Genomic DNA, 21,112 nt, shown 5'->3' with positions numbered 1-21,112 from the left:
CTTAAGTATGCTTCAAAATAGCATATTTCCATGCTCATATCCGAATACGGATTGAAAAGAATGTATATCATGCCATTGTTCCCTCATAATCCATAGATTATAAATCTTTTCGGATCAACAACTATATATAGATCAAACAGAGGCAGAAATGGAAACAATGAATGTGAAAGATTCCCTTGAATGATGTTATTGTCCAATTGTTCATTTTCAACAGAAAACATTTCTTACAATGCAATTCCAGTTTACAGGCAATTGATTTTTTTATTAAACTGGTGCCAAGATTGGATTGTCAACTTCATGAATCATAATGAGATACAACAAAGATCGAGCAAGCCGGCGAAATGCTTCCCTCTGTCAAGCCACAATTGCGGAACGATAAAACTGATTCCTCAAAGAAGCCCAAGTTACTGCCCTGCAACAGCTGCTGCTACTTCCAGTTCTTCACTTGTCAGGAACCTGGTTGAGGGACGGAATTCTGTTTCCAAGCAAGTTTCAATCGCTTCCAACTCGAGGGATCTCAACGAAAACTGGGTTCCAGCTGCCTCCACAGTTTTATCAATGAAAGTTGATCTCGGCATGTAATCGTTCAGTCTGCATATGAAGTCCAAATGGCCCCTTGCCTGGGGACAAAACAGATGACATGATCATATTAGTAAACCATAATGGCACACTCAATGTAGTAAATATAGAACATACTTGTCAATTGCTTGCTTTCAAATGTAATAAAAAAGATCCAAATCCAATAGAGGTTGAGAGCTTGTAGGAGAAAAGGTAGGAAATAAGATGGGTTTTAACAACTAATTATGAATCAAAAGTGAAAGAGAAATAGTAGGAGAAAACCCACTGAGTTGGATACGAATTTAACCCATTTAAACGTCTTTAGAAAGGAGACTGAATTCCGATACGACATTTAATCAGCCAATGCTCATGTTTATCCGTAATGATAACAAATGCAATATTCATATTGAAACATACAGCAAATCAACAAGCATATGGGGAATTAATACAAGCAACATAAAAAAAAAGAAATATTAATATATAAATCTTAGGTAAGCTATCATCATGAGTTTTTAAGCTACTCAGACTTGGGTGTCAGTGTTGATACAGGAATGTGTCCACAAGGGTATTTCTATGTTCTTACGATTATTTTTAGGGTCTTTAGAGGATCATATTGTTAAGGAGAAGGAAGATGAGCTACTGGAAGAGGTCAGTGATATGCCACAGCAGATAGCAGCCAAGTGGAATGTCGCACACCTGAAACCAGCAGCAGGGGACACCCAGGAAAGGTGCAGAGGGCCGCGAGAGAGAAAGACGCCTAGAGCTCTAACCGATTTTGTCCGTTTCTAAAGCAGTCAAATATAACTAAGACAAACTTGTAAAGCGAGAGGGTTGCTGAATTCACTTGGATTTCTCCATCTTCTTAATCTAAGTTTCTATTTCTTCTTCCTCCCTTCTTTAAATTCTATCTATATTTTCCGACTTATAACACATATTCTCAAACTCGTGTTTGGAAATATGTTGGGCATTTCTGTCAAATACGAGTACTTAAAGAAAAATGAAGAGTCAGAGTAACCAAGAAAATCTTGTGTTGTTTGGAAAAAGAAAGAAAATCTTGTAATAGAGAAAGAAAAGTGAATAAAGAGCCCTTTATTCCCATTAGGATAGAGGCATATACACCTGCAATCTAAGAAGAATAAACACTTCTGTTAGACGAGTGTCCAAAGGGCTCAGCATTGACAAAAATACATGTCAAACAAGCAAGGACACATCAAAAGAATAAAAACAAAATCGGACACTGCCGAAAGAAGGTCAAGACACGGCTGGACATGTGACCAAAGTTTTTAATGCTTTTAAATTTAAAAAACTAAATTTTAAAATTCAGAAGTATATAAAAATATTTTTTTATCGTGATGTCCTGCTGTATCTGTGTCCATTTTTTTCTGTTGAGAATTTCCATAACACCAAGTCCATGTTCCTAGACTGGAAGAAGCCTAGGTAGCAAGGAAAATCTTGTGAACCATTTTTTCAGGCAAAGCTTGTATAGATAAAGTACATGAACAACCAAGAAAAAAAAGAAGTTGAAGAACTGACAGCTTACCGATCGATATGCAGGAGCTCGTTTAGGAAGCTTTAGGTAAGCCATGTTCCGGACATTGAAGTCCCATAAAAATGATGTGTGGTGGATCCACTTATTCTTGGTAATGGACTGAGCATTTCCACCAAACTTGTGGTTACCGAATACATAATCTAAAACAAGATATCCCAATGTTTACCATTACAGATTACAATCTTCCTAAAAAATGTGTTTCAGAGATACAAGTCCATGAGCAGTCATGAAACAAGAGTGAGATACATATGCAGAAATGATTCCATAATTCGGGGTGATTAGTTCGTATTCCACAATGGAACGATGCCATACTGTGCACTGTGGTAGTAGAACTAGACGCCATCATTCTACCTTTTTAAGTGGTTGAGAATTTAGCTCAGCTTTTTGAAGGCCCTTCTCTTTCAAAGATGAAATGCAGCAGTTTATAGGATGTTCGACAAAAAAGCACTTCTCTCAAAATCTAATATATTTCAAAGGAAGAAATTGAAGATGGTACCGGACGTATGCATGCAAAGAAAATGCTACCAACTACCAAGCATGCCATTCAAGAACATACCAAATGCAAGGGTATCCAACTCATACTGATTTTAACAACAGGAGACTTATGCATCCTTAAGTGGGAGTGCCAAGGTTAATGTAGGAATTATAGAAATGAGTTGTCAATCCCTTAAGTTAAGAGATTCTGTAATTATTTTCTGTTTTTCAATCCCTTATTTCAAGGGATTACATCTCCTAGGATTAGTTTCCTTTCTTAGAGTTTCCTAGTTTAGAGGCATAATTTGTATATAAATATGTAATATGTTCTACTGAATGTACACAAGAATAAAAATAACAGACTTGTCTGTTTTCTACACAGTCTGTTTTCTACATGGTATCAGGTTAGAGCGATCAATCCGATTTCCGCTTCTCTTTAAATCAATTCCTATTCAACTCTATTTTTTTTCATGGCTAATCCGGATCCCTCAGCATCCGAAATCACTTCCCAGACCAGCCCCTCTCAATCTGATTTTCAGATTTCAAATTTCAAATTTTCAAAGCAACAGAGGAAAAATCGCCTTTGGTGTGAACATTGTAAGAAGTCAGGCCATATGATAGATCAATGTTGGAAGCAGCACGGAAAACCCGCCGATTGGCAGCCCACACGGTCCAGGTTTCAAAAGGAGCCTCATATTGCCTCTCAAGATGATTCCTCAAGCAGTTTTAGCAAGAAACAAATAGAGGAACTACGGCAGATTTTGAGCAGTATGACAGCCAAGCCTACAAATGTGACTTATACTACTACTGATGGAAATAATCCATATGTTTCCTCGGTACAATGGATAATAGACTCGGGTGCATCAGATCATATGACAGGAAATATTGATCTCTTGGAGGAATATAGTGAAAGCAGCTTACCAGCTTCTATCAAAATAGCAGATGGCTCTCTCACTACAGTCAAAGGGAGCGGTTCTGTTACATTAAACAAAAATCTACTACTTCATAATGTCCTCTATGTTCCTAGACTTGCATGCAACCTGTTGTCAGTCAGCAAATTAATTAAAGATTTTGGTTGTAATGTTGTGTTTGGTACTGGTGGTTGCAATTTTCAGGAGAGGGTGGTTGGCAGTGCTAGGCTGGGCAAAGGATTGTACACCCTTGGAGGTAAAGCATCTCATAATCATGCCTTATCCAGTGCTCTTAGGAAACCAATTTTATCTTCTGATCTCAATACCAATAAAATTATGTTATGGCACTCTAGATTAGGTCATCATAATTTTTTCTATCTTTCCAAAATGTTACCGAACTTATTCATTAATAAAGATCCATCTTTGTTTTCCTGTGAAATTTGTCAAATGGCCAAACACACCAGAAAACCATATATTCCAGCCAAATTTGAACCAACACCACCTTTTTCCATCATCCATAGTGACATTTGGGGTCCTTCTTCTGTCAAAAGTATTTATGGGTATAAGTGGTTTGTGTCTTTTATAGATGATTACTCTAGGACAACATGGGTTTTCTTAATGAGAGAAAAATATGAGGTTGAGTCTCTCTTTAAAAGTTTTTATCAAAAAGTTGAAACCCAATTTGACACAAAAATCAAAATTCTAAGGAGTGACAATGGGAGTGAGTATTTGAATAAAACCCTTGGGTATTTCTTTAAGGAAAAAGGCATTGTTCACCTTACTTCTTGTGTCAACACACCTCAACAAAACGGGGTAGCAGAAAGGAAAAATAGACATCTTCTAGAGGTTACTAGGTCTCTTATGTTTGCTGCTAATGCTCCTAAGTATCTTTGGGGGGAAACTATTCTTACAGCCACTTACCTCATCAATAGAATGCCAAGTAAGACCTTAGATTTCAAAATTCCTACTAAGGTTCTGTTTCAGCTGTATCCCCATTTTAAACATTTAAACTCAAGTTTTTCTCCTCGGGTGTTTGGGTGTACAACCTTTGTTCATATCCACAACAGAGGGAAATTAGATCCTAGGTCCATAAAGTGTGTGTTCTTGGGCTATTCTTCGAGTCAGAAGGTTACAAGTGTTACTCACCTTCCATAAAAAAAGACCTATGTCTCATTTGATGTTACATTTTTTGAAAACCAACCTTATTTTTCAGGAACAGAAATTCAGGGGGAGAGTTACAAGGAATTTCAGCCTGTTCAAACCGATATTTCTTTACAGCCTATTAGTTACAAGGAATTTCAACCTGTTCAAACCGATATTTCTTTACAGCCTATCATTTCCTTACCTATTACTGTCTCTCCAAAGCCGGCTAGCACTGTCCCAGTTCCTAGGGAGGGTGATGGGAATAACCTAAATAACTCTGATGTATTACCTTCCTCCTTATCTCAGCACTCTAGTCCGTGCAAAACACCTTCCACCACTACCAAAAATGCACCTAACAATGACCCTGAAACCATAACTCCCCAACCGAAACAACTCAGTGTTTACTCAAGAAGAAGGAAAGATGTTGCTGAAGAAATCAGTTAGCCTAGCATTTGACAAGAATCAAATTCGGATCCTGTTACAGCTGAAACAGAAGGTAATGATGGTTACCAAGAGGCTACTACTGTTGATCTTGATGACTTTCCTATTGCTATTAGGAAGGGGGGTAAGAAAATGCACTGCTCATCCCATAAATAAGTATGTTGCATATGAAAAATTACAGTCTAATTTCAGGGCCTTCACTGCCAGCATTAACACTGTGAAAATCCCAAGAAATGTGACAGAAGCATTTCAATCTCCTGAGTGGAAAAAAGCTGTGGAAGAAGAGATAAAAGCGTTGCAAAAGAATAAGACATGGAGTTTGACAGATTTGCCAAAAGGGAAGAGAGCTGTTGGATGCAGGTGGATATTCACAGTCAAATATCATTCGGATGGGAGTGTGGAAAGATACAAGGCAAGGCTGGTTGCTAAAGGTTTTTCTCAGTCCTATGGCATCGACTACCAGGAAACTTTTGAACCGGTTGCAAAATTGAATACCATCAGAATATTGTTATCAGTAGCTGTTAACATGGACTGAAAATTGCATCAGCTGGACATAAAGAATGTTTTTCTGAATGGGAACCTTGAAGAAGAGGTATACATGGAGGTCCCCCCCGGAATAGAAGGAAAGGTCACTAAGAAAACTGTGTGCAAGCTCAATAAATCCTTATATGGCTTAAATCAGTCTCCCAGGGCTTGGTTTGATCGATTTGCTAAGGCTATGACATAGAATGGTTTCAAACAAAGCCAAGCGGATCACACATTATTCAGAAAAATTACACCGAGTGGTAAGATAACCCTCCTAATTGTCTATGTAGATGATATGATTATAACTGGTAGTGATATAGAAGAAATAGAAAAGAAAAAGATGAATCTTGCAAAGGAGTTTGAAACCAAGGATTTAGGGAGTATGAGGTATTTCCTGGGTATGGAAGTTGCAAGGTCCGAAGAAGGGCTGGTCATAAACCAGCGTAAGTATGTTTTGGATCTTCTTGCAGAAACTGGGATGCTCGACTGCAAACCAGTTGAAAATCCAATGGAGCCAGGCTTGAAATTTTGCAAGGAAAGGACTGGAAATCCAGTAAACAAGGAAACCTACCAAAGGTTAGTTGGGAAGTTAATCTACCTTTCACTGACCAGGCCTGATATTGCATACTCAGTGAGCATTGTCAGCCAACATATGAGTGATCCTCGAGAAGAACATTTGAAAGCTGTTAACAGAATTTTAAGGTTCTTGAAATTTACCCCAAGAGCTAGACTTATATTTAGAAAAATCAAGACAGAATAGTGAAGGTTTATACGGATGCAAGCTGGGGAGGTGAATTAACTGATAGAAGGTTAGTTAGTGGCTACTGTACCTACGTTTGGGGTAATTTGGTGACTTGGAGAAGTAAGAAACAAGCTGTTGTCTCTCGAAGTAGTGTTGAGTCAGAGTTTAGAGCAATGACTCTCGGAATATGTGAAGGAATGTGGATTAAAAGACTGCTCACAGAACTGGACTTAGATGACAAGAAGAATTTTGAGATTTTTAGTCAGTCAATCAGCTATGAGTATAGCAAAAAACCCAGTGCAACATGATAGAACGAAACACATTGAGATAGACAAACATTTTATTTACGAGAAGGTCAACAATGGAGTTGCAAAACTGCAGTACATTCCGACGAAGAAACAGCTGGCCATCTTCACCAAAGCCCTTCCACGAGTGACTTTTGATGAGATGTCATTCAAACTGGGTATATACAACATATATACACCAGTTTGAGGGGGAGTGTAGGAATTATAGAAATGAGTTGTCAATCCCTTAAGTTAAGAGATTCTGTAATTATTTTCTGTTTTTCAATCCCTTATTTCAAGGGATTACATCTCCTAGAATTAGTTTCCTTTCTTAGAGTTTCCTAGTTTAGAGGCATGATTTGTATATAAATATGTAATATGTTCTACTGAATGTACACAAGAATAAAAATAACAGACTTGTCTGTTTTCTACAGTCTGTTTTCTACACAGTCTGTTTTCTACAGTTAATACATGACAAGAGACATTTCTGATCTTTGGTTTAAGTAGGAGGGATATACTGTCCACTGAAAGGCTACAAGGTATAAATTCTAAAGTGACCGTTGGTTATCATCATTGGATGATATATAGACAAATTGAGAAGCACGTAGAGGAGCTAGAATTTTGCTTCCAGCTTACATCTTCTACGTCATCTTAAACTATTGAATCTAGCAAAGAACATTTTATCAGAGGCTTTAAGCATATATATCCATGGAAGTTGAATATAGAGCAATTTATGTAATTAAGCGACCATGTAAATTACCATTTTCACGAAGACGGAAATCACCAATTCCTTGAAAGACTTTGCTGTACAAAGAGCCACTCCAAGACATGATTGATCGAGGATATGGCTGTAAGTCAGGAACCGCTTCTTTGTTGCATATGAAAGTGACAAATATTGTCTCATGGTCAACAATAACAGTACCTCCCCCCGTAAACCTTCTTATGACAGGAACCTGATCGTGCAACACGGATTCAATTTCAAGAAGTTCAGCAGGTTTCCTATGCAGAATATTTACTTAGCCTTATGAATCACATATGTCCAATATAAGCAGAAGACATCATAGCCCGAGTAAGGTCAGAAAACTTTGAGAAGCCATATATATATTAACCAATATATACTCTTCTAGAACCTATCAAATTAAAAGAGAAGGGATGATTGGGTAACAACTAATGTTAATGGCCATCCAAGTGCCATTAACTCAATTAAACTTTGAGAATAGCTTGGTCCGAATCTTCCTACTTCGAGTCCTACTCCGTTTTATTACTGCGTGTTCAAAGCTGGAAAGCTCCTTTACCGGTTAACATCTATCAAAAGTTTAGCTAATGAGTAATGGCTGTTCAAAAAACTACAGCACTAAACTGAATCAACTTTTAACATATTAAAGAGCCCAAATTCAATAAGAAAAGAAGGCAAACGAAGCTTAACAAAAAGAAAAACACGAAACAATAAAATATCTTACCCTGAAACACCCATTACAATGGTGGGATCATTAGTTCCATCATTGATGATGCACCAATTCTCTGATGAAGTTCGAAGCAATTGTTCCTCTATATGTAGTTGCTGCAAAATGGGCAATCCTTTGAATCTCATAAGATTCATCATGGGAAGGCCAATGTTTCTGGTCTGAGGGAGAAGCATTTTAGAACCGGAACTAGAATTCCAGGTCGGGGTTTTTTTTTCTCCTGCAAGAAACAGACACAACAAAGGATTCCCATAATTCCATGTTTCCCCCCAACATGATAAACAATGTGCTCTAGTTCTATGTTGCAGTATTATTTTTTCGTTCTTTCTCCCTTCAAATATTAAAGAACGAAAGTGGGAAATTTGACATGAATGAGAAAATGGGATTCATTGTTTCTGATAAAATAAAATAAAAAAACTTCACAAAAAAATTGGGTCAGAATTATCATCTTTGAAAACCCAAATTTGTTAATCAGTTAATGACAAAAACAATAAATAACATTTGCAGAATAAAATCGAAAGAAGTTTGTTTTTTTTAAGAAAAAAAGAAGTAGATTTGAACTTTGAAGAATTTACCTTTCAAAATTTCAAGAAGGGGCTTTTCGTTGATACGGCAGCTTCCGGCTTGAAGCAAAAGGACAAACCAGTTAAATGGGTAAACTACATATATGGTCACTAATGTTTGAGAAAATATTTGTTTTCCAACTGAAGTTTCAAAAATAACAAATTGATTATTAACATTATCGATTTATAACAAATCAGTCCCTCGATGTTTCACATAAAGCTGACGTGGCACATTTAGAGGGTCGAGTTGGCACGGTTTGAATATGCTGGCACCACTTGACCAGTCACCGTGACACTCCTTAAAAAATATAAATCTTTTGTCGACACTTCTGTCCAACACATTCGGGCATGAGGTGATCCTCCAAATATTTGAAAAAACTTAGAACCATGAGGTGATCCTCCAAAATATTTGAAAAAACTTAGAACCTTAGAGTTTCTCGTGTTTAGCCTCTTCTCATACTCCATATTCATTCTCAAGTCAAGTTACATAGCATGATATATTATTACTGCTTTCATGCATAATTCGGATGCGAGTTGAATCAAATTGAAATTACTAGTTCAAGTAAAAAATTGTTTTAGAAACATACTTCAAATCTGATCTTGGCTGACATTTTTAGAAATAATATGCATGTGTGTGTTCTTCTGAACAAAATATTGAAGCACATAACTGTTCTTCATGGATTCTAGGCGAGGCATTAATGCCACTTTTGGCACCTATAAGATGACATTCTCAGCAGCAATAGTACCATAGACATGCTATGAAGTATCTGAAAAGTATTGAAATATCCCTTCATTTTTGCCATTTCTTATGGTGGCGATTGGCCTTTAAAGGTGATTACCATAGTTATCATAGTTATGATGCATTTTTCAACAAAGAGAAAGCCAATGATAATTCTGAAATCTTTTTAAAGGTTGCTATATGAAATAGGAAATTTTCTTTTGAGAGCAAAGATCATGGGAGTTTAAAACTACCGAACTGCGTCTCAGAGTTGTCTGTGCACTTCTAACAAAACTTATTTGAAAGATGATTTGGGTCTGTTTCTGCAGCAGCATAAGAAAAACACAGCTATGCTAATAATCAAAGTGAAAAACAAGCTTGCACAGTTTTAGTGTGGATTTCCTAAAAGAATTAAACAACGAATCTAATCGGTTAATTCATAGCATGTACGGGAAAACACATTACCAACTAATTGTGATGGTTACCATCTCAGAGTTGTCTTGTTCTTGGAAGTCGCATTTATTTATTAGGCTAAAGTATTTGGTCTTTATTGCAACTCAACTTTTATCATCATATTATGGTTGCAATCCAGTAGGTTGAATTATGTTTGGATTGAGCCACAAAAATAAGATGAATGGCAAGTGTTCAGTAGGTTTTGGATGGTAGTGTTTATGCCATTCTCTGCAGCATGGATTTTCTGTGATTAAACTTTAGATGTCAATCATTACCCTTTATTTGAAGATTCTTACTCGTGTTGAAATCCTTACTCGCGTTTTCAGTCAATTTTAACACCTCTGCAATTTTCTTCTTCTTCAATCTCTTCTCCTTTTAAATTAGGGTTTTCAAACTTGGGACTTACGTTTTTCTTTAAGTAGGAGTCAAAGGGTTGGTCAACCGTAGTCTGGCGTGGCCAAACGATGTCAAGTAAGTCGACCAAACGTGCCATGTCAATTTTTCATGACTGAGATGGTTATAAATTGATAACATTAGTGATCAATTTGTTATTTTTAAAACTTTAATGGGAAAAACAAAAATTTACTCAAACACTAGTTACTATTTGTGTAGTTTATCCGTTAAAAATCGATTGAAACCAAAAATGTTATCTAGAAAATAACTTTTTAAATTGGATAGAGTAACTTTTTAGGTCGAATCAAAATGTTATATTTTTATAATATTTTCTATTATACATGTAATTATTATAAATTGTATAATTTTTTTGTCGTAAATTTAAAATCACCACAACGTAACAATTTAAGTTACAACCGAAAATTTTTACAAACTTATATAACTTTTTAGATTAAACAAAATAATATTTTATAAACTTATATAACATTTTAGATTAAACAAAATAATATTTTAAATTAAAAATCATCTTAAATTAATCCTGCATAACAAAAACCACCCTAATCTTTGATCCTGTTTGGTTGCTAGGAAATATGAATAAAGGGATCAATAGCAGTTGACATCCCCAATTATGAGTTAGATTATAAACTGATCCCTCGATTTAAAAGAATGTTCTAAGTAAATCTTAAATCATCAATATCATTCCATTTAAATCCTTTTGTCAGCTATTTTGTTAATTTTTTATATCGACCGGTTTCATGTGTTATCATCTAACTATTACACATGTTTACGTTTTCTTATATATTTTGTTGATAAAAAATTGAGTATGTGAAAATAGACATTTCACCTTCTTTATATTTTGTTTTAATGATTTAATTTCGTATCTTTTAAAATTTTATAATTTTACACTCTTAATTTTGATATACCTTTTTAAGACGGGTACATTCTAATATAAAATACTGTTTTTCAAGGTAGGTTCCTTAGTTATCTCTTTGCATGGTCGACTCGATTCAAACCAAATCCGACTCGAATTAAATTAAACCCAAGATGACCCAACTCAAACTCAACCCGGATAACCCGTTTGTCACCTCCAGAAATAACAGAGACATAAAGGAAACAATATTGCCTGTGTGAATGTCTAGAACAGGAGTGAGATTCTATCATAGGCTACGTGTAAAAAGTACCAACGACCATAAAAAAACAGTTAGAGTGATCAATGGGCCAACAAAAGTTAACAGAATACAAAGACTTAGATGCAAGTCAAGCCTGAAGTGAAAAATGAGCCATAGACTTAGACCAGTGACTTCATTTTGTGAATATCTAAATTAAAAGTGGCAGTGTATCATACGTTTCGTCTAAAAGGGACAAAGACCCTGAAACAGTTGATGACTTTGGATGGAATACCATCAATCCCTGTAATTCAATGACTTGGATGCAGCTCAACTCCAGAGTGAAAAATGGTTAAGATTTGAGCGTATAGTACACTGCAATTAACCTATAAGTAAACATCGTATCAAGGCTGTTATTTGCATGCAAAAGCATTTGTTAATCATGAAGTGTTTAACCTTGCTTGCTCCCCTACTCTTCTGTGCTACTTTCCTATGTTCTTCGCTTAATGTTGCTTCTGATTCTGCAGCAGAAGCAGTGGCAATCCTCAAATGGAAAGACAGCCTTCAAAACCAAAACCAAAACCATTCTGTTTGGCTTTCCTGGAATACTTCCAGCCGCCCCGATGCGAAAACGAGTCCTTGTGCTTGGTTTGGAATCCACTGCAACCGTGGTGATCGTGTTATGAGGATTAATCTCACTGGCTATGGTGTAAAAGGTACGCTTCATTCATTTCCATTCTCCTCTTTGCCTAATCTTGCAGAGTTGGACCTTAGCACCAATGAGCTTTATGGCATAATCCCACCACAAATCAGTCAACTTTCCATACTTACCTACCTTGATTTATCATATAACCAGTTCTCTGGACAAATCCCACCTCAAATTGGCCACCTCATACATCTTAAGACCCTCCACATTGCTGGAAATCAGTTGAATGGCTCGATTCCTCGAGAAATCGGTCAGCTCAAATCCGTCACCGAGCTTGCCTTGTGTAGCAACCATAAAAAATGGTTCCATCCCTTCTTGTCTTGGTAGATTAAGCCAACTTGTTTCCTTGCTTCTCTATAATAATTCCCTTTCTGGTCCCATTCCTTCAGAATTGGGTAACCTTAGGAATTTGTCTGAACTTTACATGGACACCAACCGTCTAACCGGTCCCATCCCTCCGTCGCTTTCAAACTTGAAAAAGTTGAGCGTACTTTACATGTTTAAAAATAGTCTTTCAGGGCATATCCCCTCTGAACTAGGGAATTTGGAATCTCTTACTGAAATAAGCCTTTACCACAATAACCTGTCTGGTTCAATCCCATCCTCATTTGGTGATTTGAGAAGTCTTAGTCTTGTCCATCTTTATCAAAACCGACTCTCTGGTCCCATTCCTGTGGAGTTGGGGAACTTGAAATCTCTTGTTGATCTAGAGTTGAGTGAAAACAAACTCAGTGGCTCTATTCCTGCTTCACTTGGCAATTTGAGCAACTTGGAAATCCTGTTCCTTCGAGACAACCAACTTTCTGGTTCCATTCCTAATGAAATAGGAAACTTGATGAAGCTGACCGTGTTAGAACTAGACCACAACCATCTGACAGGAAATTTGCCGCATAACATTTGCCATGGTGGATCACTCAAAGGCCTCACAGCGAGTGAAAACCATCTTGTCGGGCCAATCCCTCGAGGGCTGAAAAATTGCACTACATTGAAGAGAGTTTTCCTTGAAGGGAACCGGCTGAGAGGGAACATATCTGAAGGTTTTGGCGTTTACCCGTATCTCGAATTCATTGACATAAGTGACAATGAATTTTATGGTGAAGTGTCTTCCGAATGGGGTTTGTGCAAAAGTTTACAGAGCCTATCTATTGCAAGGAACAATCTCACTGGTAGAATACCAGCTGAGATTGGAAACTCACATTAGAAAAGCTCAATCTTTCTTCAAACCATTTAATTGGGGAGATTCCAAAGGAAATTGCCAAGTTGACTTCTTTGCTTTATCTTGATTTGAATGGGAATCAACTTTCTGGTAGCGTACCCTTGGAACTAGGACTTGTGTCCAAACTTTTGTATCTTGACTTGTCTGAAAACCAATTGAGCAAGTCCATCCCTGAAACTATAGGGAATATACCCATGCTATTCTACTTGAATTTGAGCTTTAATCAGTTTAGCCAAAGAATTCCAGCTCAAGTAGGCAAGTTAATCGGGCTGGTTCTTCTAGATTTGAGTCACAACATGCTTTCAGAGGAGATTCCGACTCTATTTCAAAGTTTGCAGAGCTTGATGACACTAAACCTTTCTTACAACAATCTCTCTGGTGAAATTCCAGCCACTTTTGAGCAGCTCCGAGGCTTGTACTCTGTTGACATTTCACACAATCAGCTTCATGGTCCCATTCCCAACATCCAAGCATTTCAAAATGCTTCGATAGAGGCATTGCAAGGGAACAAAGGTTTATGTGGCAATGCTAGCGGATTACCACCTTGCACGCCGTTATCTAACAAGGGTCACAACAAAAAGCTTTTTGTAGTTATGTTCCCTTTTTTATTGGTTGCTAGTCTCTCGATTTCATCGATTGCTTTGTTGTTCACCTTCAAGAAGAGGAAGAAAGATGCAGATGAAGAAAGACAAAGCAGTGCAGGTGGCGAAATATTTTTCTCAATAGCATCCTTCAATGGAAAAATACTATATGAAGAGATCATTAGAGCTACCAAAGACTTTGATGCTCAATATTGCGTTGGGAAGGGAGGATATGGAAATGTATACAAAGCAGAGCTGTCATCTGGAGATGTTGTAGCTGTGAAGAAATTCCATCCGTTGCATACTGGTAAAATGGCAGATCAAAGACAGTTCCTAAACGAGGCAAGGGCATTAGTGGACACAAGACAGAGAAATATTGTGAAGTTCTACGGTTTCTGTTCCTCCGCAGATCGTTCCTTCTTAGTATACAAGTACCTTGAAAGGGGTTGCTTGGCTTCAGTTCTCAGCAACGATGAAGAATCCAAGAAACTGGACTGGAATAAGAGGGTGAATATTGTCAAAGGTGTTGTTCATGCCCTCTCGTATTTGCACCATGACTGTTCACCTCCGATTGTTCATCGAGATATAACGAGCAGCAACATTTTGCTTGATCTGGAGTGTGAAGCTCATCTCTCAGACTTTGGCGCTGCTAAGCTTCTCCATCCAGACTCATCCAATTGGACTAATATTGCTGGAACATATGGATACATTGCACCGGGTGATTTCATTATAGCTCCATACATGACATAGCATATGGAATAATATTTTGTTATTAACTATTTATCTTTTCCTTTGCAGAGCTTTCCTACACAATGAAAGTTACTGAAAAATGTGATGGGTTTAGTTTTGGTGTTCTGGCATTGGAATTGATAGTTGGGAGATATCCAGATGATTTTCTCTCCGATCTATCGATTCTAACTGCAGAACACATTCCACTAAACTGTGTGTTGGATCAAAGGCTTTCATCCCCCACAGCTAGAAGTTGAGAACAAACTCGAATTCATCCTGAAGGTGGTAGTCTTATGTTTAAATAACAATCCAAAAATCTAGGCCAACCATGCACGCTGTTTCTCAGCTGTTGTTCGACCGAATCTAGTCCAATATAGGATTTGTTGATCTTCATACAAGTGGCCAACTTAGATACGCTTGGTATTGCTCTAATGCTGTTGCTTTAGTTTTTGTGTAGTTATCATAGGTGAAATGGATTAAGCATTTTCTTGAGAACAGTTATGAACCTTTTGGTAGTTCAAAAAGAATCGTTTCGAATGTTCTTCGGTTAAAGCCCCTTTTCCCTATCTGAAGAACTTGACATGATCAAGTTCCCATAAAGTTCCAAATGAGAAAAGAACAAAATGAAGGCTAAAGGGGAAATTGGGGCATAACATAATATTTTAAACATTCCTAAGCAGAAACTGAAGTCTTTGAACTTGATAACAATATCATACGCTCATCTGAGGTTGCAAGCCTTCTCATCAAAGAAAGCAGCGCCAAAGTTTCATGTTACATTCTCTATCAAGTAATCCCACGACATTTCCTTATTTTGTACTCGAGAAAATTCTCTGGTACAAAGGATCGTGTGTGGTTGGACCGCTTCGATTACAGAAGCATGAAGAGGATCCTGCTTGGGACAAATGTGTTTTATGTGATGAAGATAATATGTTTAGTTCGAAGAGCCGGAAAGAATTACTATGAAAGGTTTCGTCCGGGATTGAACATGTTAAAATTAAAGCACTGAAGAAGAAAGAGGAAATGACAGGTTCCCTTACCTTGATTACGGCTAAGGCAGATTGTGATATAAACTTTATTAAATGGATCTTTAACTCTTAGGAATCTGATCCACTAATGAACGATGCCAGTCATCTCCATGTAAAGTATCAAAACATTTCTAATTATATCTCCGCCTTGAGAGTTAATATTACTTTCGCTATTAACATAAAGCAAATAAATTTTCACTCTACATTTGGCATAATAAGGATAGCTCCACAATAAGTACCAACATAACATTAAAATATCTGCAGATGATATTTCATGAAGCATAAAAAATCTCCTAGGAAAATAACAAAAATATTTATGTATGACATATTCCAGAGTATCAATAGTACCTCCCTACTTTTAGTAAGCATTGAGATAACATCAATCTTTTCACCATACCGTTTAAGCATTGAGAATCTTCTACCTAGATCTAAATTTTAATACAAGTCTATAAAGACGTAAAGATCCTCTACAACATAAGCGTTGACCTACCTTTGTTCACTTAATAGAATTAAAATTCTCACGAATAAAGGTAAGATTTAAAGATTCACTCAACGAAGCATAAAAACGACAACCATACGATTTGACTTGACAAAATCGAAAAAGGCAAAGACTAAAAACGGCCCCATAAATGCGATGGAAATCTTCGGATGCACATATCAGTTCAAGCCGCTTTATGGTCTTTCCTCGACTAGGGGACAACTTGTTATACATCCGGAAATTGACAACTCTCCGGTAATTGAGACCTCAAGATAGACTCATTTGCTCAGCAAAGCTTCCAAGGAATCCATTTCCTTTGAGAACGGGAGTATCATAGCCTCCGAGCCAGCTACAATACATAGACAATACCTCTTATAGGCTCACATGGTCTACCAACGCAAAATCCAAGATCTGACAATCAAATCTATTTAGTCTATTAACATAAAAGTAGTCACAAATATTATCCTATGCTTGACACCATTAGTTAAAGTAACTATAAATATCTCTCAACCACGATTAATTATTCTCCTTCAATCCCTTCTTTCCTCTAATACCTTCATCTCTATCCTATAAAAACACCGGCCAATGATCATTACACCGGTTACGACTCTTCATCCAATTTAAAAAAAAGATGAACCGTCATTAGTCGAAGAGTCAAACTTGTTCCCTTCAAGAAACCGTGGTACCAATCAATTTCTGATTAATGGATTGACCTAGCCAGTCATAGTTGATTTTAAAATCCATGGTTAATAAAGTAGTGGTGACTGGTGAGAACTTTGCTGAAATTGAAAACGAGTTGAGTTTCCACCATCTTTCTGGAACTTTTTGACATTTGAATATGGTTTAATAATCACCCTTGATATCCACCACTATCATCATAACATCTAGAAAAGTCTATGATGTATATGTATATATTAAGAAGGATGATTTTCATACGTAAACAATATTGAAGTTCATCGACGAGAAAAGACTGTTATTAGTAAAAGCAAGTCAGCCAATGGAAAGAGCTCTCTTTCTTCTATTCGATATTCTATTAGAGTTTTCTCATGTTATAAGCTTGAATGCAGTCCCACTCACAAGTAAATCATACCCTTTCCCTCCTACCTTAATTGATCTTCTTCATGCATGCCCTAATCTTTTCATTCCTCTTGCTTAATTTGAAGGAATCGAAAGCTTGGTGCATGGACCTCAAGTTCCACAGATTCCTCACCTGGTATACTTCATTAACAAAGCTGTTTAACAAGCTTGAATCTTATGGATCAAACTTTTAATGGGTTATCTTTGTTCTTTATTACAGGTGATTGCAGAGAAAAGTTCAAAGGAAGAAATTAGTAATGGGAAGAAGATCTTAATGGAGTTGAAGATTATCCAGGTTCCGGAGCTAATAATCGACACACTCCAAGGCCACAATTTGGCAGATGTGTTGATTGCTAAGTCCTGTAAACGGACTGAAAGCACACGAACGGAAGTATGTTCATGTTCATTCATTTAATAAATAAACGAACACGAATAAATTTTTTTGTTCATGTTCGTTCATTAAGGAATATAGTTTGTTCATGTTCGTTCATTTAAATGATAAACGAATATAAATGAACGTAAACTAACATAAACGAACATAATAAATAAACATAAACGAACAACACAAAAAAAACTTATTCGAACACAACAAATGAATGTAAAAAAAAATAAACAACAAGAATAACAACTTAAAATTCATTAATATAACCTGCAACTTTAGAGTTAATTTGTTCGAATAAGACAAAAACATACATAAATCATAAATAAGTTATATGAACATAATAAAGTCTTAAAGTTAATTTGTTCAACAAAACAATCTTCTTGAAATCCAAACAACTTCAATAATCTTCGTAACATATTTAACTTTTCCTCTGTTCGAACATAAATGAACGAACATAAACGAACATATAATCGAACGTTCACGAACGTAAATGAACGAACGAGCCATTTGTTTGTGTTCATTTATTTAATTAAACGAACGTAAAATCTTGTTCATGTTCATTCATTTAATAAATAAACGAACATAAACGAACTTCCTGCCACACGGTTCATGAACGGTTCACTGAACGTTCAGTTTATTTACAAGCCTAAGTGGGAAATTAATTTGTATTATGAGATATTCACGGATGCATGTTTTTCTTTGGTAATAATATGAACATAGTATTAAATTGCGGGTTGTGGTGGTTGATGTTACGGACTTTACAATGTGATTTATTTTTTAAAATTGATTATGTTTTTATTGTTGGATTAAAATTCATAATTATAAGTATATATTTTTAATGTATATTGTTATCATAAAAAATGACATAAAATTATAAATCATAGAATACTAGAAGTATTATGAAATAAAATTGTAGACACTATTAAAATTATAGTTATAATTTGATAAGAAATAGAGTTATAAATGTATACAATAATTAATTCTTAAATTAATTATACAAAGAGGATTATTAAATATAGAGTTACCAATTGATGATCATCATGTCTACTGTTCTGAGATGGATTATTAACTGCACATCACCAACTAATCTGACTTGAAATGGTGATTGATCGTTTGCTTTTGGTGCTGCAAGATCTCTTCTTTCTTTGCAGCTTTGTATTTTCAACGGGTGTCTTTCCTTGGGTTTAATATTTGATATACTCCACAATTCTATGCACTGTCGGTAGGATTAATTTAAACATAGAAACTTTAAAAGAATAAGAGATATGAATAATATAATTATAAGTGTGGACAAGATGACAATTAGGTTAAAGAAGAAAATAGCAAATCCGACTAAAATAATATATAGTATATTAAAATATTAATTGGATGGTGAAGCACTCATAATTTGGGATGGGTAAAGGGATATTAGGTTCAATCGTTGAAAATTTTAAATTTTTATATAGTTTAAATATTTTTTATAGATAATTTAATTTTATGTTCTTTAAATTTTATAATTTCATATCTTTTAAATTATTAATATAATTTTATAAAATTTTATATTCACGATATAAAATTTTACATCCGTCTTTGCTCGTGATAAATATTTAAAGGAGATTTAGCATGTGCTTTGATTTTTTAGAGGAGCTAAGTGGAGTGTGATGTGTTGAGCATCCATTTTCTTATTCCTTATTTTAAAAAAAACTTGTGAAAAACGACTCAGTTTATGAACTAGTTAAAGTCAAATGGTGAATTAATCTAATAAGAAATATAATAAAACATTTAAATACACTTGTTGCATGGCATGAACCATGTGCTACCACTTTTATGTTATTAAATATTGCTGCATTGAGATGCTTTTTTCAATCCTAAAGTGCATGTCTGGTTACAAAAGTATTACAAAAAACAAGCATGCCACGGAAGAACACCACCACCCATAAAGACAACTCATTGTACGAATAACACCACCACCCAAGTGTAACAATAAGCATCCAACAAACACGAAAGCCGACGGTACATTTGTTTCCAGTGCAACCAAGGCAACTTACAACACAAACAGAGGGTACTACGCATTGAAACTGGTTCTGTTGTTTAACAAAAGCTCCAAACACAGAAGTGGAAGCACCACATTCGCAGTCACCAATACCTTAATCAACTTCGATGCGTTGCTCAAAAATTTCAATCGAGACTGAAATGCTTTTGCATTGATCTTCAGGTTCAGTTTTTCACTCAAATCTCTTCGAACGCTATAGAAACTAAACAAAATCCCGCTATGAAAACTTCTTAGAAGAAAGATAACCAGTTGCGTTAACGCCCACAAAACAATAATCCCAACATGTTCACCTCGGGTAGATGAAGTCAAGGATTGCACCAAACACACGCTATACAATCCACCACAGGACTTTAACACATTACATTACCAACTTTGTAAAATCTAAACCCAAACAATAATGATTGTGGATTTTGAAGTTGGAACTCAAACTTATATGCTAAATATCTTTTAAAGACGGCTGCATGTAAATTGTAATTCACGTTTGAACCTCAATCCATACAGTTGTTCGTCCAATAAAATCTCTTTAATTGCATGGTACTTCTGGAATAAGAAAAAGGCTTCTTAATGTCATAAATTCATTTCCTCCACCTTCCTCTATGTTCTACACCCTAATCATTGTTCATAATCTGAAAGCTGTTCACTTTTATGGGAAAATATTGACTCTGAATGCCTTTCTGATCAATATCTTTCCTCATTCATCACATTTCATACGCAAAAATAAACAGTACATACAAGTAATTAAGAGAAATATATTATTGCTAATTTTATGGTTGATTAGTATCACTAGTAATTTTTTAATAGTATATGGTGATTGTAAGGTAATATCTATTCAGAAATTTTTTAATCAATTGACAACACACACATGTCCTGCAGACACAACTGCTCAAACACAGGACCTCTAAGGAGAACAACATTCTCTTTTATCATTGAGGCAACTTCATGGGTTTCATTGAGAATTTTATATGTTGGATTAAAATCTATAATTATAGACACATATATATAATGTATAATTTTATCATAATATATGACAAAATTAAGTGACCAATTCTTTTACATGTATCATAGGTATCAAAGTGTCATTGAATTAAAGTGTAAATATCATAAGTTGTATTTGTAATTTAACGAGAGACATAATTATAAATACTTAAAAGAGTGACATAATATTTAATCTATATAAAGAGATAATGATCCAAAAAATAGGTTATGTATTACTTTTATCTTGTTAGAGAATTTTTACGACAATAGAATATCTATCTTATTGAAAGATCATAATCAAATAAAGACTCAAAGATATTAATCTATCAATTATTCATGTATCATTCCATGAATCTAGTATTGTATTTTGTCAGAAAATTCTAGCACGATAGTCCTTTACAAAAACATTTTACATGGAGAATATGATATGATTTGATACCCTTGACAGCATAGAAACAACAAAGGAAACAAAAAGGGAGCTAGGCAAGCTTGCGACATGATGATATAGGCACAAAATTCCAGTAAAGATTGACATCCAATAAGGGAAATGGGAAATGCTTTTTTTTATTGGGTTCTCCATGCTGGATT

At 35.6% G+C, this 21,112-nt stretch overlaps 4 protein-coding genes across 6 annotated transcripts; 3 read left to right on the top strand and 1 right to left on the bottom strand.

Moving 5' to 3' along the window:
- Window positions 1–73: 73 nt before the first annotated feature.
- Window positions 74–10,811, bottom strand: LOC120162741 (putative lipoate-protein ligase A). 3 transcript variants are annotated; one of them, XM_039172822.1, is made up of 6 exons: window positions 10,776–10,811; window positions 8,669–8,729; window positions 8,088–8,312; window positions 7,388–7,626; window positions 2,099–2,247; window positions 74–620 (listed from the first exon to the last, which is right to left on the bottom strand). In XM_039172822.1, the coding sequence occupies exons 3-6, from the start codon at window positions 8,264–8,266 to the stop codon at window positions 405–407; spliced, it is 783 nt and encodes a 260-aa protein (XP_039028753.1). In that variant the 5' UTR covers window positions 8,267–8,312; window positions 8,669–8,729; window positions 10,776–10,811; the 3' UTR covers window positions 74–404. The 3 variants fall into 3 exon arrangements, with proteins under 3 accessions (XP_039028753.1, XP_039028754.1, XP_039028755.1); XM_039172823.1 differs by lacking the exon at window positions 10,776–10,811 and having other exon boundaries at window positions 8,088–8,310; window positions 8,666–8,729; XM_039172824.1 differs by lacking the exon at window positions 10,776–10,811 and having other exon boundaries at window positions 8,088–8,310; window positions 8,652–8,671.
- A 1,411-nt stretch (window positions 10,812–12,222) lies between these two features.
- LOC120162811 (MDIS1-interacting receptor like kinase 2-like) lies at window positions 12,223–13,262 on the top strand. Its single transcript, XM_039172886.1, has one exon. It carries the CDS (start codon window positions 12,256–12,258, stop codon window positions 13,228–13,230), a length of 975 nt encoding a protein of 324 aa, XP_039028817.1. The 5' UTR covers window positions 12,223–12,255; the 3' UTR covers window positions 13,231–13,262.
- Window positions 13,234–15,089, top strand: LOC120162810 (MDIS1-interacting receptor like kinase 2-like). The gene is made up of 2 exons (XM_039172885.1): window positions 13,234–14,544; window positions 14,625–15,089. Exons 1-2 carry the CDS (start codon window positions 13,440–13,442, stop codon window positions 14,810–14,812), a joined length of 1,293 nt encoding a protein of 430 aa, XP_039028816.1. The 5' UTR covers window positions 13,234–13,439; the 3' UTR covers window positions 14,813–15,089.
- A 1,957-nt stretch (window positions 15,090–17,046) lies between these two features.
- On the top strand, window positions 17,047–17,550 carry LOC120162759. The gene is made up of 3 exons (XM_039172844.1): window positions 17,047–17,137; window positions 17,222–17,271; window positions 17,356–17,550. Exons 1-3 carry the CDS (start codon window positions 17,056–17,058, stop codon window positions 17,548–17,550), a joined length of 327 nt encoding a protein of 108 aa, XP_039028775.1. The 5' UTR covers window positions 17,047–17,055.
- Window positions 17,551–21,112: the final 3,562 nt, after the last annotated feature.

Source organism: Hibiscus syriacus, unplaced genomic scaffold, assembly GCF_006381635.1.
Source record: "Hibiscus syriacus cultivar Baekdansim isolate YM2019G1 unplaced genomic scaffold, ASM638163v2 tig00111408_pilon, whole genome shotgun sequence".
In the NCBI taxonomy this organism is placed as follows: domain Eukaryota; kingdom Viridiplantae; phylum Streptophyta; class Magnoliopsida; order Malvales; family Malvaceae; genus Hibiscus; species Hibiscus syriacus.
The sequence above is the reverse complement of the archived record's forward strand: the minus strand, read 5'-3'. Positions and strand labels throughout refer to the sequence as shown.

Bases quoted from the DNA above. Each gene is read 5' to 3' on its own strand.
- LOC120162741 (XM_039172822.1), bottom strand. From the start codon at position 8,266: ATGCTTCTCCCTCAGACCAGAAACATTGGCCTTCCCATGATGAATCTT. The intron at 2,248-7,387 runs GTAATTTACATG...ATCTTGTTTTAG, and splicing joins TTTCCGTCTTCGTGAAAATG to ATTATGTATTCGGTAACCAC. The intron at 621-2,098 runs GTAAGCTGTCAG...TTTTGTCCCCAG, and splicing joins GAGCTCCTGCATATCGATCG to GCAAGGGGCCATTTGGACTT.
- LOC120162811 (XM_039172886.1), top strand. From the start codon at position 12,256: ATGGCTCGATTCCTCGAGAAATCGGTCAGCTCAAATCCGTCACCGAGC.
- LOC120162810 (XM_039172885.1), top strand. From the start codon at position 13,440: ATGCTATTCTACTTGAATTTGAGCTTTAATCAGTTTAGCCAAAGAATT. The intron at 14,545-14,624 runs GTGATTTCATTA...TTTCCTTTGCAG, and splicing joins ATATGGATACATTGCACCGG to AGCTTTCCTACACAATGAAA.
- LOC120162759 (XM_039172844.1), top strand. From the start codon at position 17,056: ATGGAAAGAGCTCTCTTTCTTCTATTCGATATTCTATTAGAGTTTTCT. The intron at 17,138-17,221 runs GTAAATCATACC...CTTAATTTGAAG, and splicing joins GAATGCAGTCCCACTCACAA to GAATCGAAAGCTTGGTGCAT. The intron at 17,272-17,355 runs GTATACTTCATT...TCTTTATTACAG, and splicing joins TTCCACAGATTCCTCACCTG to GTGATTGCAGAGAAAAGTTC.